The 20,489-nt window shown below is 44.9% G+C and overlaps 1 protein-coding gene across 4 annotated transcripts in view; it reads right to left on the bottom strand.

Annotated features, from left to right (window-relative positions):
• The window catches only part of LOC119395682 (stimulator of interferon genes protein), a 92,817-nt gene that overhangs the window by 51,709 nt on the left and 20,619 nt on the right, over positions 1 to 20,489 (bottom strand). For 3 of the 4 annotated variants that reach the window (XM_049416733.1, XM_049416734.1, XM_037662680.2), the window contains exons 2-5: positions 19,584 to 19,696; positions 16,750 to 16,884; positions 14,182 to 14,375; positions 12,392 to 12,487 (exon numbers count right to left, since the gene is read on the bottom strand). In XM_049416733.1, the coding sequence (XP_049272690.1) occupies positions 12,392 to 12,487; positions 14,182 to 14,375; positions 16,750 to 16,884; positions 19,584 to 19,662 (504 nt within the window). In that variant the 5' untranslated portion in view covers positions 19,663 to 19,696. The remainder of the gene's footprint in view (positions 1 to 12,391; positions 12,488 to 14,181; positions 14,376 to 16,749; positions 16,885 to 19,583; positions 19,697 to 20,489) is intronic. The other variant, XM_037662682.2, reaches the window with a different exon arrangement.

The following is a 20,489-nucleotide window of genomic DNA, read 5'->3' as shown; positions in this document are numbered from 1 at the left end:
ATGTAGGTCATGTGGGTTTTTTTTCATCACTTCATTCTGCCGCCATGTTTCGCTCAAGGGGCCATGCGTCGAGACACTTTAGGCTTTCACATTAGAAACAAAAGAAAGTGTTTTAGTTAGCCCTAACATGTTCATGTGTCAGTGTTTCACGACTGCACGTAGATGTTTTTACGTTTCACCAACATGCACTTTAGGTGCACATGAAATTTAGGTAGGATCCAGATGCACAGTAAAGAAGCCTTGGTGGTCGAAATCAATCTGGAGTTCCTCGCATCAGCATCTCATAATTAGATTGTTATTTTGACACGCAAAAAATTATTAAATTAAAACTAAGGCATTTTAAATGCACAAGTAAATTCAGCGGTGTGCACCAGTCAGAAAACCAGAGTAGGAAACATATAGTAGGTAATCAAACGTTTCATTACTAGACATCATACCATACATATACACACCACCATTTTGAGCGCGCTCACTTATAAAAAAGTATTTGCACACCTTGCGGTTATTTAAGGGGTGATGCGGGGCTAAAAAAAAGATTTTCGAAAAAAATATTCATTTTCAAATTTGAGTTGTTTTGGACTGCTTGTTCATTAAAGAACATGTTCACCAAGTTTGTTTCTTATCTGTGCAGCAGAAAAGAATAAAACGAATTCTTTTCAGAAAATGGTGGCATGCATTTGCGATCGAACGCGCCTATGAAACGCCCTTTTCAAGGCATGGCTGTAAAGCGGACAAGAAGCCGTACGTGAAATGAATGCCCATATTAGAAGGCTTCTTTTTTGCGCCTTTTAGTCACTGAACACCTTTTGTCGAGAGTGCACCAGAGGACAAACAAATAAATTTAAAAGGCACATTTTTAGCCATGGTGGCAGCAGAGTCGCTGGCAAACTGGAACCGAATCTTGAATTGGTGGAAACATATCATGTCGCCACCACCGCTGGTTTTGCGCCAATTCTGAGTTACTCCTGCTCTGTTTGTCTGGTAATCGGCTTATCTGCTTTTTTTCCTGCGGGTTCATTGCAATCCGCTGGTGGTCCATTTTGTGACCAACACATATCTGGGTTGGGAGAGCGAAGGCTTGGAAGGAAGGACAAGACCAAACAGAAGAACAGACGCTCAAGTTATATACACCATTTACTTCAGCGTGCTTTCTTGCTCACCAGCGAGATGGCACGAAGTGCACGCTTCTGTTTCTGTTTGGTCTTGTACTTCCTTCCAAGCCTTCGCTCTCCCAACCCAGATATGTTGAACCAACTAGCCCAACAATTAATTATTTTGAGCCAACATATGTTGTGAGCAACATTCACAGCTTGAAAGCTGTGGAACATTGAAGACTATTAGATGCAATTATCACAGAACAGCATCGTGTTGAAGAGGAAGGAGCAGGCCACTTTGATTAATTGCAGCAGGTCACTTTGATTCATTTATTTTTACCATCAAAATAAACAGCTTGTTGTGAAATCTTTGAACTAATTTTTCTCAGTTTGCACTTTTGGAGAGAACGAGCCTGTTAGAAAAACTACATTTCCAAACTGCTTCGCCAATAGCTGCTTACAAGGTCGTTTCTAGACTGAAATTTTGTCAAGAACAAAATAAGGTACTTTTCTGATCCCTAAGTATTTTCTAAAAAAAAAAGTCAACAGTTTTGTTGTAACGGCGAAGCAATGAATGCGATAGCAACAAATTGGAATGTAACGCAAAGAACGGAAAGCAGCTCGAAATTTCCAGCGCGTCGCTCAAGTACAAAGGACGCATGAAAAGAACACACACAGAACGAGCGCGAACTATCAAGTATCATAGTTGTTACTTATTTCTGTTTGAACAGCGTGCTCGTTCCGCAAACGCGGCCGCTGCAGCGAGCGGCGAAGTGACCTTCATATGCTCTGCAACTTCAGCGCGGACATCGCGGTGGAAGCACAAACATACACCACCTCCCCAGGGCCGTACCCAGGAATTTTTTTCAGGGGGTGTTTGGGTGTAGAACGGCTAACTTTGGCAACTGGGGGTCGCTGTGAAGGCGTGCAAATATTTTAATGCCACCCGAAAAGTTAAAGCATGAAAAAATTTCGGTGGGTGTCAGAACACCCTCAACCCCCCCTTAGTTACGGCACTGCCCCCCCCCTCCTCCCTCCACGAGATAAGCGCGCACGCAGGCGACCACACCCTGTAGGGCGAAGTGCACGGTGCATGCGTGCAATGCGAAGTGCGCGCGCGCAATGCTACGAGCGGGGCAATGACCTTTAAAGCGCGTCCCTCGCGCGCTTCGTGCTATCTTGCTGGTGAGCAAGAAAGCACGTTGAAGTAAATGTTGTACATAAATAGCCGCCGTCAGCATGGTGAAAGACGGTACTCTTCGTGGCCTAACCGTCTAATGCCGCGCGCTGCGAAGCGAGAGGTCGCCCGTTCGATTCCGCCTGTCGGAAAGTATTTCTGAATTACTTTTCTTTGTGGCTTTTATATAGTGTAGCCCATTTATAACGAACCCACTTACAGCGAAATAGCAGTTATAACGAAGTGATCTTGCTTTCCCGTCCCAATTTCCGCATTTTCAATGCCTTTTAAGTCCACTTTTAACGAAGTAAAAAAATGCGACTCAGCGGATATAGCGAGGTTTTTTGTCAAGAACAACAACAAAAAAAATCCATCAAGCCATCTTTTGAGTTTTCGTGTGAATCAACTAGGCCGAAAAACCGCGAATTCTTGGCTCCCGGCAGCCACGTCGCCCCACTCGGCTCGAAAGCTTGCTTCACTGCACCACACGGTCGCCCGGTAGCTGTCTCACAAACGCTTTCCATTCTTTTTTCTAGTGCCAGGCAGGCCGACCGCCGCTATCTTATCTCGTTTCACGGCGTACTCCTCTCTTCAGAGAGGAGGTCGTGGGGGCAGCTTCAGAAACTTTGTGTACCGCTTTAGACCGGTTCCGCTTGTGGCACCTCATTTTGGTGAAAAAGCGAAGCAAGTCGGTGCGCTCCTAAATTGCTTTTCTCCCAAGGCATGGCGCCACCAGCTAGACCTGCCTAAGCCTGGCTGCGGCGCTCCGCCAACGGCTCCGCGCAAACCTGTCGCACGCAAAGCCGTTCTTTCTTTCGAGGTGTTCAGTCAGTTCAGTCAGCAGAAGCAGCCGTTCCGTTCGCACATGTTGTGCTGTGTCTCTGTTCGCAGGTGAAAAGCGGATTATCGCAGCGCGCTTGGACTTGACCACGGTTGAGCAGCAGAAGCATTCGTTCGCTCGTGCTGTTTCACTGGTGAAAAGCGGATTATCGCAGCGCGCTTGGACTTGCCGCGGTTGCAGCTAGACCTGCCAATGTGAATCGGCAAACTTTATGACAATGTCGAGTCAAGCGATACCCGGAATGACAGCCTCATCGACAACCAAACGAAAAGTGCTCTCTCTAAAATGAAACGTGCCATTTTGGACGAAGTTCGGCAGAAAATTAAGAAGACCGACATTGCGCAGAAGTACGGCATAGTACAGTCGACTTTGGCGACAATCATAAAAAATGCGAGCAAAATTGATGCCGTCTTGGACGACGATATTGGCAGCGGTGAACGGAAGCGGATCCGCGCTGCCACTTACGGATATGTCGAAGCGGCGCTCTGCAAATGGTTTGCAGACACTTGTGCCAAGAACGTCCCGCTCAATGGGCTGATCCTGCTAGTGCAGGCCAAACGTCTAGGGTTTGCTCTCGGCCACGAGAACTTCAACCCAGGCAACGGATGGTTGCAGCGATTTAAAGACCGCCATGGGATCAGCTGCATCCGTTGACGAGGACGGTCTCCAGCGTTGGATTGTGAAGCACAGGAGCTGCATTCTTGAGACATACACCGAAGGAGATATTTACAACGCTGATGAAACGGGTCTGTTCTTTCAGCTGTTGCCTGCAAAAACTCTCGCGGCGAAGACTGATAAGTGCGTGGGGGGGGAAAACAGCAAAAATCGCATCACAGTGTTGGTGCGCGCACATAGACGGCTCCGACAAGCGACCGCTATTGGTCATCGGCAAGCCCAAGAAACCCCGGGGCTTCGCCAAGGTGCTGTCAATGCCTGTCGCATACGCACACAACACAAAGGCGTGGATGACGGGGGAGATATTCCAGAAGTGGCTGACGGACTTTAATAAGGAAATGTCCATGAAGAAGCGCAAAGTGCTGCTCTTGCTGGACAGTGGCAGCGCACACCATGTTAACGCACATCTGAGCGTTGTCGAGGTACTTTTTCTGCCTCTGAACACAACCGCCAAGATGCAGCCGATGGACCAGGAAGTGATAGCAAACTTCAAAGTGCATTATCACCGCCGTGTCATTGAGTGTCTGCTCATCGACATCTAGCCGACAATGCTGCCGACCTGAAGGTGCCGCTAGTAAAGGCGGTATTTTTCGCAAGCGGAGCCTGGCAGGACGTGAAGAAATAACAGCAGAAGCAGACATCGATGCTGCTGCAGCGGATGGTGCCGCGGCAGTGACGAGCTTGGGGCAGCTGTGGGAGGCCGCGGGCGATGCAAGCCTTGTCCCAAGCGGCTTGGATTATCTGGACTTTGCCCTGGCGGATCAAGACCTCGTCGCAACGGAGGAGCTCACCACCGATGAACTCGCCGCTAGCGTCTCCGAAAAGGGAACGGCCGCAGATAGCAGTTCCTCGGACGGCGAAGGTGACGACGTTGGTGCGCCTCAGCCTGGGACCGCCGGAGCAGCTCTCGCAGCTGTCGACACACTGCGTATGTACTTGTGCTCTGAACCGGGCAGTTGCGATCTGATGGACAACGTTGAGCACCGTGTTCTGAAACGCGTGCAAGGGACCCTTGATCGCTTTTTCCAGAAAGTGTAAATAACTTTTTTTTCTTGCTCTGCATAATGCTTGATTTTTTTTAGAGTCCAGATATAGCGAAAAAGCGGTTATAGCCAAGTAATTTCAGATTCCTGCCAACTTCGTTATAACCGGGCTACACTGTATATATTTATACACACACACATATACGGGACATGACGGCGACGGCGACGCCGACGGCAAAAACCAGCCGAGAGTGTCCAAATTGCTATCGCAATAAAAAAGAAAATCAGATGTCTGACATGCAGCGACAAGGAAAAACATTATCTTCGCTTTTAGAGTGATGACATTTTTACAGAAACGTCATAAACCATATGTGACTGGCCTTATCACGCACTACAAATCATCTAGAAGGCATCTAATGATAAACAACTAGTACATTTTCACAATAATAATGAGAACTCACAGACAATAATGCCAAGGAAAATCTAATTAGTATTGTGTCTAACAAAGAAAAATGAGCCCTTAAAAGTCATTTTCTTTCCTTAGTACATTTTCATCATTTTTTTAATCATAGTCTTCCTAAGTAGCTTAGTAAAACTTGTTGTTGGGCTAGTTGGTACATGCTTACTGAAATACAAAAAAGACGCGTACCATGGAGGAAGAACTTAGAAAAGGGCGTCCTAAGTAGGCATACATGATTCATCATTATAACTGCCATAGGTTTCTTTGTATTCCTGCTGGGTGCTCAAATTTGGAATATGTTCTAATAAGAAGATAAGCCATCCCTGAAATTTTTCGTCAGAATAAGTGCAGCAGTTCAAAAGCTGACTCTTCAGCCCCCCATTACCCCCTTAATGAGAGCGAATCCTCTCAGACAGCTGAAACTTGACAATAAACCGCAAACAGGAAGGCAAGCACATGGACCATGCCCGTGTAGTTCCTGCCAGAGCGATGCATGGGCCTTCCATGCAACCAAAGACGGCTGCCGCATTTCCTCTCTGCTTGAGCCGCAATTGTCGGCTGCTCTCGCACGCTTACACTCGCGTGTAGAACATACAACGTGCAAGGCAATTTGGACTTTATATGAAACCTCACAGTGATGGCAAAAATGTGCCTGCAGTGTCCACACAATTACTATTGCAATAAAACGTAGAGTTGCAAGAGTAATCCTATCACTCGGCTTCAGTACACCGTTCAGCACCTTGGCAAGGAACTCAAGAAACATTTGAAAAAATCCAAACAAAATTTTTTAAGTACCACAGTACAGAAATTCCTAATAAAAGAGAAGCGAGAGGTTCAAGGTATGGGAGATTGCATGCAAGACTGATGTAGTTCAATTCTTTTTCCTAGAACAACCCGTGAACAAAACCAATTGCTTTCAAACACTGCCTCTATTATATCTAATGATGTTTTCTGTTCTATGTTAGAATGGCTGCATTTAACTTTTTTCCAGTGATATGTGTTACTGATTGTGATCTGATAATCAGTGACCGTGTCTGATTAGGTGTGTGGCTGACAATTTATCTTCTTTCTTGCCTTTTTTTTAATTTTTTGCACCCTCCCCCACTGTAACGCCTGTTGGTTCTGTGGGTAATGAAATAAATAAAGAGATAAATTGTGGGAATTCGTCAACCCATCGTCGAATCCTCCCTCTGGCGGCTGAGAGTTTTAACGGATACTTTTCGTCAGTATTGGATGTAAGTAATGCTATTATGCTGATAATTGAGTCTTCATGTGACATTCCACCTATTACAGAAGTTGAGATTTCTGAACTAGGTATCGAGCTAGAACTCTGGCTAAAACCGAAACCTAAAGAGAAGCCCTGGGCCCAATGGTATCCTGAATGAGTTTCTGTACCTGACAGAATGAATGGAATTGAAGATCTCAAGTTAATTTTTCTCTCTTTGCACCGTAGCGTTTTTTTTCCTCCAAGGTGCTTACGCAAGCAAGGGCCATTTTTATCAAAAGAGGCACTCCTAACAGTTTACCGAAATATTGCCCTGTCTGAATTCCTGGTACTCCTTCACACTGCTTGAAAACATCTCTAAACATCTTTTAAAGCCTTATTCAGCTACTACTACTGCCTCTAAGTTTGACATTTTTAAAGCGAACTTGTAAAAATTTTCCAGGCTTTTAACGGGCGGCTTTTGGTAGTACTTTCAATTTGGTACAAGAATACTGAATTCTCTTGAAAATATTGAAATATATTTTTGTATCTTTTTGTTCATCTGAAGGAACAGTCTTGCAAAGCTTTACATAGGTGCAGGGCTCAAAACTTTTTTTATTGCATTAAATATGCACTAGCTGTCTTTCTGAACCAAAATAACAACTGTGACTCCAACCTGGCTCTGACTATTGTGTTGGAAAAATAAATTGTATTCTGGGGACTAACATTCTAATGTTTTATTTTAAGGCCAAAGCCTTAGATCTGTATGTTGCATGGTTGCATTGTGAGGTATAGAAAATATAAAAATTTCTTGACGCTACCGTCAAAGCCAGTGAAGGACGGCCATGCACAAAGCTTTTCCGTAAACCAACTGATAGGCACCAGCTCCTTCATTTTCATAGCAGTCACGTCTAACTTTGCAAGATGGGGATACCTTATAGATTTAAAAAAGTATGCTCCAACCATAAAGCGAGAAAACCACGTTGATCTCCTTAGCACCAATACAAAGTGTCTTCCAATATACACCCCAGGCTAATCTCGTTCAGGCTCACTCTGCGTCAGCACCAAACGTTGCTGCCACACTGAAGCGACACCACAACATACTATAGTACATAGTGAACACCTCAAAGATATTGTCACGTAGACTAGTGCGGTAGGGACCTGAAGACTGTCTGCGAGGCAACCACTTTATTGGTTGCACATGTGCCTGAATTCCATGGTAGTAACGTTGACAGGCGCGGCTGTTGGTAGGCGTAAAGAATACTGCAGCTTGGTGCTGCGTGTTCTTTTAAACAAGGCATGGACCATGTCTGACGTTTCTTATCACTACATCAAGTGAAGCGATACACAAAAAGAAAGCAGTAAAATCATTAAACTCCGTCACACTAGGCGCATAGCTCTAGCGTTCAATGAAAGGAACGGATGCAACAAATGATAAAGATAGCGCGTCTGCAGTGACCAACTGGAAACGTCATGCAGCAGTACGTTTCTAGAACCACCCAGGGTCATTTACAGATGGTCAAGAAGCCTCCGCAATATTCTTTCGTCTTTGAAGCTCATTACTGGTCCTTCGCTAATGGTCAAAAATTTTCGGTCTGCACTAATATTGCTTACTTGTAAAGCCACATTACAAAAACAGAAAAAAACAAAAATGTCATAATGATGTGCACAATGTGTGCAATGAATGCAATGTCTAGTCTCCTTATGGTTACAGCGATTAATTATGTCATTACCTGAAAACTGTGTTGGAAGAAAACTTCACCTAAGTAGGCAACCAAGGTGGTGTCTACTGCAGCGGGGGAGGACTCAACCTGGACTAACTGTGCATGGAGAGGTATACAAAATAAAGCTCTCATATTGTGATGACATAACCAAAATTTGGAAGTTCGTTGATACAAGATTAATTCTAATGGGATACCCTGCACAGATTAAGGGCCCACCCTAGCACCCTGTCACTGATGCCTCTGCTCACACTGAATGCAAAGTCTAGTCTCCTCATAGCTAAAAAATGTAGGATGGAAACAAAAATGAAGTATTCTGAGGAGTATGTATACGTGGATGCTGTAGAGCTCTGTATCACTCTGAGCACCTGTATCACTTTATGCACTCATTAACTTCGCCATGTAGCAAAGAAGAATGAATATTTCTTTCATGTCTACAATGAAGGCGCTTACTCGCTCTGGGCACTCACTTTGAAGGTGCTTCATCACAGTGGCTGCGCTCTTGATTAAACATGGATCATCAATGTGCCATACAGTGAGCACCTTAAGTAAGAATGTTCCAACGAGGTGTCGCCATGTGCCTCACTCGGGGTCAATGACTGAATGGGTTTCCTTCGTTGTAAGTTTTCATGGAGAGAAACAGTGAGAGGCTCGGGAATCTTGCTGCCTTCACAAACATGGCGAGCGTTAACAGCCACACTTCTTCATGCAGCTTGAAATCTAGCTGCGATTTCACTTTTGCTGGATTGATGACGAAGGCCTTGCCACTCCATTGGGCTAATGTGTTCCTACTGATGTCGTGCATGTCTCTTGGCTGAAGCTTTCCTTTGACACAAATCCGCCGTCACAGTGCTGAGATGGCACTCTTGCAGACAGGGTTGATGTTACAGAGCTACCGAGAGTATTGTAAAAGACGAAGTCATTATGGATAGTAAACAAAACAGATGATTTGAGGAGTCGAGCTGGGTCCAGTTTACGGTAGTCATCTTGCTTATTTGCCATTGGCCAACACGTAGACAACTTGTAAATGCATCATTACCTGTATTATCTCCAAAATACTTCTGTAATGCATCAACATGATGCTAAGCTGCTCACCTGAAGCGAACTGGTAATAAAGTAATGAAAGGCCTCACATTACTAAACACAAAGTGAAAGTGCACATGCACTTTCACTTTGTGAATTTGTCTTTCAAAAATATGCCTCGATAATATAAAATCCTCACCTATCAGATCTTACATGCATGATGTGGAATAAGGCAGCATAACCAAACAATGACATTTCCAAAGTCTTTCTCAACATAATACCTAGCAGTGTTGGTGGTGACGCGTTACAAGGAGCGCCGTTACCAGTAATGCATTACTTTTTCTGGTAATGTGGTAACGTACTTACGTTAACATTTTTCGGTAACGTGAGGTGCCACATTACCTCGTTACTTTGTATTCCAATTATCCAAGGCATCTTGCATAAAACTCCTTCGTCTCGTAGGTGCCACATTCCCAGAGCTATCCTTATGTCGCAGCGGTGGACTGCTACCGGCCTGCCAGGTGCTGACAATAGGAGCATCATCTAATGTGTCTGTTGAGTGCCTATTTACGCCTGCTGCAGACGCATTCACTAAGAATCGAGGCATGCTGTCCGATGACATCTTAGAAATACAGCTGTTACTTTATTCTACAAGTTATAGTTGTCAGCAAGTTATCCCTGCAATGCCACAGCACTCTTTATCAGTTCTGCTGTCAAAATAAAATTTGCTCCTATCTGCCTCTAACTGCGGGTATACGTTTCTGGTTGTTACATTCCTGAGCGAGCGAGGCTGACCTTGAACACCTTCGCATAAACACTCGCAACTATATAGCTTAAAAGGGCAAAATTATTTATGCTGCAAATATATTTTTTCTGGGACTGTGCAATTGAAGGATTTCTTTATTCCTAAAAGATCTGCACATATATTTTGTACGCTAGTAGAAGCACGCTGTTAGAATTACTGTAAATTTGTTGAGAGATCAGCTATGTTTTTGTTCCAGAGAGCGTTGACGATGAAATCTCATTTTGTTTACTCTCACTTTGAGAAATGGCTTTACCATGTGCCATGAAGCACGGAGCAAGAATTCTTGAGGAGGCGAAACTGCGCTCGCTCGGGCGTCCTAATAAAGTCGCGAAATCGGGCACAGCTCTCACGCGCCCTCTGTCGGGAGAGTCCGCTAGCGGAGAAGGAAAAATGCGCGCGTCCCTCTCACCGCGCTCTCCGACTAAGCTCGTCGGTTCAAGGCCATTCGTCGCCGATTCGCCGTTCGCGCCCGAATGGATGTGTTTTTGTGCGTCCTCGCCGGCTCCATATTTTAACGCGACAGCGTTAAAGAGCCCGTTTCGCAGAAATACCGGTGTCGGCGAGGCTAGCAAATGAGAAGGCGATGCGCACGGGACCCGATTACGCTATCGCGTTCTACTCTTAAAGGCGAAGCTCAAGCGCACTCCAAGTTTTTTCTGTAAATTAACGAGAAAAATGGCGTCACGTACAGGAAAATTACCATCGTGATATTTTTTGGACAACGCGAAATCTATAATTTTTGATAACGTCAACTCAATGAGTTAGGTATAATTTATTTCAACGAATGATGGGACTTACCCTATATGCCATCAATTCAGATTTAGGTTGTTGCGGCGGCCGCATTTAGATGGGGGCGAAATGCTAAAGGCCCGTGTGCTTACATTTAGGTGCACGTTACAAAACCCCAGGAGGTTGAAATTTCAGATTGTCTTTTTTTGAGAACAGCAGACAAGTATCTGGGACAGCGCGCGGAAAGATTGAAGGCACGGCGTCTCGTAACAACACTGGCCGTTTCGGTTTGTCAAGGAGAACTTCGCCACCAAGTTCGCCACAATAGCGCCGCTTGTCTATGTCACTGTCCGAGAAGTGCTTCTCGCAAACGTAGTCACGAAGCGTCAGCTGTCGGTCTAACGCGAGCCCACGCTTCCAACCTCACTGGGTCACTAGGAACTTTGAAGGTAATTACCTTCTCCTTGCAGGTCGCGTACCCACTGCTGCAGTTCGGCACGACACATTTCCGCCCCATCCTGAAGAAGCACTGGTCGAAATCTGCAAAGCACTCTCCTTTGTCGCGGCGTGAAAAGCGCGCGCAAACATCGAGGAGTCGGCGCCGCCGGCGCAACGCGCGGAAGCCACCGAGAGCGCTAAAGAGAAAGAAACCAGCAAATCGCGAAGGAAACTTTCCCTCCCAAGGCCACCTACGCATGCGCGAGCACGAAATGCGAGCGAGGAGCGAGGGGCGCGTGCATGCGGCGACAGACGTCGTCTGCTCAGGGGCCACTACTAGCAGTTCGTTCCAAGCGCTGTACGGCCTATAATTCTGGCAGTATCGATTAGGAACTGCAACTAAAATATCTGTCATATCTACCGATTGATGTTACAGACAGATATCTTAGAAATTTTACAATGTACGAGGCGCTATCACGATTTTTATGCGTCGCGTCCATAGAAGACCATGTAAAAGATGGCAACAGGCCGAAAGCGTCATCTGTCGTGCTTCGGCGTAACCGCATTCCGCCGTGACGCTATCGCGCCGCCCTCGCGCGCTGCCGCGGCCGAGAGATTCTCCTCCTCAAATACTTCTTTCTCCGTGGCCATGAAGTTATAAACCATCACATGCAACTCGACAGTTAATGTTAGGCCACCATAATATTGCTAAAGCCCGGCACACTTGGGCAAGGTTTCCTAGTTATATTAGTAATTCAGCTAAAATTGTTTTGGTTAGAGGTTTTATCGGAAATATAATATGAGGTTTATTAAATTCGTCATTCTGGTATCTGCAGCAAGGGCACACTGATAAAATTTCTGACCCTGGATTAACGGCAAAAGTAACATGCGTTACTTTTTTTCGGTAACGGTAACGCGTAACCTTTTTTTGTAGGTAACGTAGGGCGGTAATGCGCTCCTTTTTTGTTAGCATAACGAGTGATGTATTTAATTACTTTTTTTCGGTAGCGCATACAACACTGGTACCTACACTTGACATGGGCAAGTCATAAAGAGAGCCATTGTTTCTGCCACTCACTTTCTATCATTTATCTTCTCGCATACAACTGAAACCACCTCAATCACAAGCATGCTGTTCTGCGTGCAAATGAAAACAAACATGAAAAAACATTGCCTTTTGTACTAAGAAAGAAATTACACTTCCATCGAGTGACAATTTAAATAATTTGGCAAGCACTCACCCAGACGCAGAGCATAGTGACAAAGGCCACAAGGAAATGCACATGGCCCTGTCTCATGAGTGTGTCCCACAGTTCGCTGGGATGTTCATAGACAGTCTGCAGGGGGTGTGAGATATACATGTAAGACTGCTTTGCATGCTCCAGGAATAATTTTAGGCACTTCTTTTTCCCTGTCCAATCTCAACAGAAGTGCTACTGTAACAAATGAAGTGCTGGTAAAGCCCTCCTTTTATTTTTCTATAGTACATGACAAAAATTATGTTTCTGGGCTCATCTGCGCATCTGTTATCTGGGTTCATACAGAATATCAGACCAAAAATTCAGGGACAATTCAAGGATTCTCATGGCCAACACTCAAAGAGAGGCAAAACGAACTTTATTCATGCGCATTTGATAATTATTTAATGAATGCTCCAATCTCTTTCTTTTTAGCGGCAATTTACCTTTTACGGCCCCTACCCCACTCTCTTTTTCTTCTTTTCGGCTGTCCATTGGAATCAGTTTGCCTCAGTTAACAGAGCTATTATAACCTGTCAGTATAGGTTCTCTCAAACAGTTCCATGTTTTCTCTCTTTTGCTTCTTGTATTTCAAGCTAGGAAAAAAGAGCACTCCTCTAGTTAATGCTCTCAGTATTTCCTTCCTCCTTTTTGCATTCCTCCAAGTAATTGTATCGGTGCCTTGCATGCTGTCCTAAAAGCGTCATTTCTTTTGGTATTTTGGACATTGAACAGCTCACTAATGTTCTTTACAGCACTAGAGATAGCAAGCTGACCGAAAATAAGAGATAACATTTGAAAATAAAAACAGCCGTGCTGCTTCCGGTGCTTGAATTCAAAAGGAAGATAGATAAATATGTGCTGACGGTGTCTATATTCAACATACACAACACTTCGTAAACTTTACCTTGTGTGGTTTTCACTTGAAGACTACATACACATAGTTAGTACCAACTACCAGGAAATTAGAAAATAAGAAGAGGTTAAAAATGGCAGCTTGTAAGAAAGAGAGGAAGGCAGAAGAGTAAAACGGATAGCAAAAGGCAAACACCGCTTTGCTCGCAGCAGGTGACAGTGGTGCTGATTACATGAAGCCGAGGCCCAAGGGGTGTGTTTCCTACACCTAGGTGTGTTAAAGGACCAAACGGCCAGCAATCACCTACCTAACACACAGGAGCTCTATTCCCCAGACACAACTAACTTGTGCATGGCTACACGTGAGTGGGTTGGACTAATGCCCATTCGCTCATGTCTGTGGCCTCGTTACTATAATTATTTTAAAGCGTAAGGCACGACGATGACGACGACGGACAGAGGAAGATGCAAACAAAACATCCGAGTGTTGTTTCTTGTCCATTTTAATTCCTTTCTATTTATGTCATAATTACCACACTACAGTTGAAAACTACAAATAATGTCTTCCTGCTTTCCTTCGCTTCATTTGTCTGTCGGCTTACTAGGTTGTGTCTAACAAAGGCATGAGCCCTCGATTCACTACCCTTTCTTCGTACTACAAGTAAAAAAATTTGTGAGGCAACCAACGCAAACTTAAGAGACAGTAGGATTGGGCGTGTTGGTATAACATGACAAAGAGTGCTTAACAGCGCAAACGACCGGTGGGGATAGAAGCGCTCTGTCTCGTCTCTTCTGTCCCCTCCGGTCGTTTGCGCTGTTAAGCACTCTTTGTAACGCAAACTTGCAGCACGCCCCTGCTATTCAGTTGTAATGAGTAATTTATATTAGAGTACAAATAGAGATTGCATTGGATAAGTACTCCAGCCCGTGGGACTCACCAGAAAGGAGAGGACAAAGCACATTAGGATCACCAGCCATGTTGTTTTTGGCAACTGGAAACAGCCAGCTGCTGCCTTCAGGACACCACTTGCGGATTTCACCCGCAGCCGCTGCAGCTCACAGAGCAGGTAGCAAGCCTCACGACCTGACATGACCATCAGCACCGTCATGGCAGTTGCAGCCACCTGCACACCTGCAGTCATGCCAGCGCAACTCACTCTACGAATGCAATTACTCAGGCCATTAACAAAACAGAGCCATAACCCTCCCGTTGACGAGTACAGTCATAATAAAGTTTGTACTAAAATTACCAGCAACGACTACAGTCATCATAAACAGAAATTTCTCACATGGCCGGTAAACCTACGGCAACTATGCTCATTCTATTTGATCTAGTTGCGATTCCTGACACAAGATAAACACGTGTCCAGTGTCCACTGCTGCTTGACCGAGTAGCGCGTCTGCGAGCACGAACCAATTATGGCGGGGCGTAGTGGCCGTTCACCTGCCGCCAGGGGGGATAACGGGGGGTCTATCTGTGTTTGGTTCATTCAATTAAACTTGGACCACACTAAAAGTGCATTTGCGACATTACCGAGACAATGGCGGTCGCACAATGGCGGCTGTCAGTGACCCGTACAGGCCGTCGAGAAGGGTTCCGGCTCTACCACACGGTCATCTAGTCTATGCCGTGGAGATGACCCAGGGGCCGCCATCATCACGGGCAATCCGCCTCTTGACGTTTGCCCGGTTCACATCACCACCAACGTTGTGGCCATTTTTTGTGAGGCGGAGTTGTTTAATTTCGTCTTTGTATCTGCATATGCGCCGCCACATTACCCTTTGGACCCGATACTCGAAGAGTTGTCAGGAGTTTTGAGGACGGCCCGGACACCCAATGTTATTGTGGCTGGCGACTTTAACGCCAACCATCGCGTGTGGGGACCGATAGATACCGATGAGCGCGGGCTTCAACTAGCGCAGTTCGCTCTGTCGAACGACCTCGTTCCGCTGAACGACGATCAATCCCTCTCCACATTCGAGACACCATACTTGGCTAGTTGGATTGATTTAACATTAGCAACACCTCCTGTCCTTGCTGCTGGTTTTTGATGGACAATGACTGACGATACCACCTTCTCCGAGCACCGCCTAGTCGAGGTACACGTGGGTGACACGCCGCCACTGGGAAAACGTCTCAGGACGTATGCACACCACCAACTTCTCGAGGCCTTGCGGCACGAGCGGTGGTTTTCTTGCGTCTCTGGTGCTGCCATCACCTCCTCCGACGCCCTCGATCACGTCTTGTTTGTCTTTCACAAATTGCACAACAAGCTTTATCTTCGTCTCCTAAGGCCTGTACGAGTGCGCCCCACAAGCAAGCCATGGTTCACGCCGGAGTTGAAGGTTGAGCGTTCGGCAGTCGCTGCTAAGCACCGCCGCTTTCAGCGGGCGCGTGACCCGCACATGCGCGCCGCCTTCCGTAGCGAATACACCTTGGCTCTAGCGGCATACCGCAGGCACATTTCACGTCTCACCTTTCATTGTACTACCGCCTCTGACAATTCTGGGTAAAACATGGCTGCCTCATCAACACAAGGGAATGACAGTTAACACCGAAAATGAAAGCGTGGGTAAAGGAAAATGTTTTGACAGCTCCTGTCTAGATGAGAGCTATGTAGAGTTCAGCACGGAAACAGAAAGAGACGTCACCTCGTCTGAGGAGTCCAGTTACAATGACTCAATGAATGGACTGGGTCTTTTGATGGGCTTTCGGGCCATGCAGTGAAGCCTTCTTCAGACTATTTTTTATGCAATTTGTGAAATAAAGGACCACCCCTGAATTGAAATCATGGTGCCATTTTCAGAAAGCTGTAAAAACTGACAAAAAAAAACTGGTAAATGTGCTACAATTTGCTAAATTTGTAAATTTGCTACAAACCAAACCTTCTAAATGTGTCTGCATTGCGGCTGTCATTGTCCAACAGCTCCGAGGAGCTTGTGCACTGGCACGGTCAGTCACAGATATGGTACAACTGGTCATCACCTGTCTGCTGAGCATCTGTTCATTGCAGCTTTCCTACTTCATGCTGGCAGGACCAACTTGACTTGCATGACTTCTGGTTTTTACCATGTCATATGTCACGTGAAAACAGTACTGCTCAGTTGGCTCTCAGTTGAGGTGTCGCACTTTTTTGTTTATTTAATAATATCATTGAATTTGCTGAGTATTTCTACTATCAGGTCCATGACAAGAGTGCCTCATCAGGAACATAAAAGCACGATTACATTGACATGGTCAAGAAACTCCTGGAGTTGGCCTTGAAAGGAGCTGGGCCAACTAACAAGTTGTGTGCAAGTGTATGCTCGTCAACATTCCTAAGATGTATTCTATTCACCTACGATTTTGCCGTGCTGTGGCCATGGCACTTTTTTAGACGCTTTATTCACATGCCAGTTCTCTTTTGCTACATAAAAGCAGCACTGCAAATTCAGCTTATCATTAGGTACAGCGTAATGTGGCCCACGGGCCTGTCATCAACGAGCACATGAAGTGTTATCCTTACCAATCTCCTTTGGTGACTTGGTGCAAGCATGCACCAGCACGAAAATGATGAAAAGGCCAACAAAGAGGGCTTGTGGCCGTTTTGGCCCCATGCCAGTATCATGGCGCTCATTCCGAATGCCATCATCCATGTTGACTGAAAAGATAAAAATGGTGAACAAGCTAAGCAAGTGCAGCCAAAGAAAAATTACAAGAAGCATAATTAGTTATGTTGTGCCTTCTAGATATGCGCAAGACATGGCAGCACTAGAATGTATTGGCTATTCTGCTTGTTTAGTCAGTTTCATTAAAGGCAGGCCTTGTTTAACAGGCATGATGAAAAATTGCTGAATGGGGAATGTCACTAGAGCCATTGTTTCAACGAGAGGACTTGTCTTTGTCAGGGCAGCAACAAAGACCTGAAGAGAAGTCCTCTTGTCAAAACACTGGTTCTAGCCACACTGCTTGCTGAACGATTTCGCATATCACTCTATGTTCCCCTGAACTTCTGTCTTTACCATTATGTGGGGTCTTGTATAAGAGGTGAGATACAAGTAATGAACATTTAACACCATAACATTGGTACAATGAGGGGTACACTTTGCACACTAAGGATTTACAATAAAAAAAAAGAAAATAGATGTCCTAGGTGATGCATTCGAACAAGAATGGGCAAATAATGTGGCAGACCAGAAGAAATGCCTGCGATGAACATTTTGTAGCAGGGTTTGAGTACGGGTTAGTTGGTATTCCATTGTACACTTGTGTACAGCACAGACAATGACCAAGACGAGGAAGACATCTCTGTCGTTCTTTCTGTCCTTTCGTCTTTGTGTGCGCTGTACACAGGTTTACAAAAAGAATATTTTGTGACTATTGGTAAAGGTAGCATGGCGAAGGAAGGACATAAACAAGCATCTGATCATCACATATTCTGCCTTTGGTGTATTTCACTAGAAAGGTAGAAATTCCTGATATCTTGTATTAAGCAGTGGGGCACACAGCAGATATGCTTGATGCTACGTTGCTTGAACATGGTGAGCGTGCAAAGAAAAAGAACAAAAAGCAAAAAAATGCCCCTTTGCCAGCAGTGTGAGTGAATGCGCGTGGCATTTTCTTTTGGATCACTGTGCGACGCTACCATCTGTGAACACTGCGAATCAAGTTTCTGCTACACGTCAGAGCCAGCTAGGTAATATGTTTATACACTTTTCTTTAAAAAACAGTGGTAAGCTGTCAGCCATAATTTGGAAATGCCTGCTGTTTGCATTCCAGCCAATCCCTATTCTTCGGATTTTGGTTTCATGAGCAGGTTCCGCTTTTGTAATCTGCCTGTTGTGGTGTATTGTGGCGCCATTACACGTTCACCACAACAAAGAACTTGGCAGGCACTGTGGCTATGTTTCCACTGTACGTGCGACTCGGGAGCCGACAAGATATGATGGTTGCAACCAGTGGCGGATCCAGCCACTGATTTGAGGGGTGTGCGGTTGTTCGAAGACCAAAAGGAGGGTGGGTGTCCTGACTTCATCACTGAAAGGGGTTACTGTTATCTCAAGATACCCATTATTATATAAATACTGTTAAATTGTGCTTACAATGGCCCCACTCATATGGTTTTCCCCATTCGTAAAAGATTCTGAGAATTGGAATATTACTGGCTACCACACTTCTGATATAGGCATCTGTAAATCTGTAAATCAAAAATATTGGTTCACGATGTAGCATGGAGAAAACAAACACGTTATTTTTTTAGAATGATTGAGTACATGGTAGCTCTTGGAGAATCTTGTTAGCCTAATAGGTGACATTCTAAACTTAATTGCACTATGTGAAGTGCAAAATTAATCCATTACATGGAGTGCTGTAGTCATGATTCTTTTACTTTGACAAAAGAAACGAAGTTCATGCAATTTCACTCCAATGATCACTCTATTTACCACTACTCATACATAAGCAAGCATCAGTTTAAAACCTGAAAATGAAAGAAAGTACAGCAAGATCACTACTACTCATCAGATTATACATTGACAAAATCACATTATAGAGATTGTGCCGATCGAATGATGACTCAAGCACCCAACATAGCCATTGTAGCATTTTTATGGGAAGAAAAATTGCAAACGCAAGATTGCTTAATAAATCTAAACAGAAACGTATCCGGTTGGGTGAAAAAGTTCTAGATGCTAAAATGGCTCAAGCCACAGCTTTTGAAATGGACCTGGCGTTTCGAGACTGGTTCAGTCCCTCCCTCAAGGTGCGATTGCATTGGATGTGGAAGCAGCTCTGCTTTTTATCCCCTCACCATGGCTTCTCTTTTCCATCACATTACAAAGGCTGTGCACGTATGAAGAGGGCACCGACTCTAGTGAGCTGTTATTGTTCCCCAGGATGTCCTGGATGTGCCACAGCTCGAGTAAGAGACTCCTTCTAGGTTTTGTTTTGGTGTTGATCACAAAAGCAGCATCAAAATTGATTTTATGGTCCCACTCTTCAGACTGCTCTGCAAGAGCGTTTCCATTCTCACATCGATCCTGTGTTGGCGGATTCTGCCATGAAGGGTCTTGCTTTCACCCGTGCAAGTAACTAAGTGGCTGGGCACTTAGAACATGACACGTTGTAGATGACTTCCTGGTTTTCATCTTTAGAAGGTCATACATTTGCAGTAAGCCACGCACAGCAGCAACATATTCACAGAACATTCTCTCACTTTAGTACTGGCTACAGAATGATGTGCAGTAAAGGGAAAATCACCCATGTTGGTGCTGCCATGGGCTGAGAGATATTCAGCAGAAGGGTGCAAATACTACGAGAACCATGCATGTCAGCCGAAGAACAGGCGGGATCTTTTCTTACCACGTGTGCTTCCCTCATAGTTCAAAATTGTAAAAGGTATTGCTGGCTTGTGCTTTGCGTTGTATTTTGTTTCTTGCATCCTTCCTTGAAGTAAGGTTCATGCTTTCATGGCACTACGGAAGGCAAGAATGAGCGGGAAATAGGCACAAAGTGGGCACTGAAAAAATGGTCAACAATAAAATCTCTGCAGTAAAATAGTTGTCGTACGCAACACAGAAAGAGAAAACCCTGTACTGCAAAAGCTTTGCTTCCTGTGAAATTGTTTGGCATGTGCAGAAAGGCAACATTCATGGCACTTGAAACATGTGCAACCGCACGGTTGCGTAAAAGAAATGCAACCAGATGTGTAGTTCATCGTCATTTCGTTACCTGGTTTGTTGTGCACTGTTTTGTTTTCTTTGCTACTCTTGCTTTTCCAGTGGTATAGAGACAGCCTACCACTCACCAGCTGCAGATTTAGAAGGCACTTTAAATTATTTACATGTTTTTTTAAGCGCACAAGGTGTGCTTGCATGGCTGTTCCCTCAGCAAAACTTTTATTTTCCTATGCCTTTATGCAATTTTTTGTGCTGTTCTACAAGTGCTGGGACTCTATATTTCGCACATACACATAAAGTAAGCACATGTCTTCATCAGTGAAGCATAAGTGAAAGAAAATACGTAACAAAGGAAAGACAGTGCTAGACTGCCAGGAGAGAATCATGGAGTCTCCCTCCAAATGGCGACAAAGATTTGTCGCCATTTGGAGGGATACAAGTCAGAGAGGAATCGGAGGTAACAAAACAAAAGTTTCAGCGATGCAAGGGTTGACGCTTGGGCAAGTTGGTGTGGATTCATTTCAAACTGTTGACAGCACATAGAACGATGAGGAAGGGACGAGACAACAGAGGTAAAGAGCGCTGACTT

The sequence above is a fragment of the Rhipicephalus sanguineus genome, chromosome 6 (assembly GCF_013339695.2).
Source record: "Rhipicephalus sanguineus isolate Rsan-2018 chromosome 6, BIME_Rsan_1.4, whole genome shotgun sequence".
Classification (NCBI taxonomy): Eukaryota; Metazoa; Arthropoda; class Arachnida; order Ixodida; family Ixodidae; genus Rhipicephalus; species Rhipicephalus sanguineus.
The sequence above is the reverse complement of the archived record's forward strand: the minus strand, read 5'-3'. Positions and strand labels throughout refer to the sequence as shown.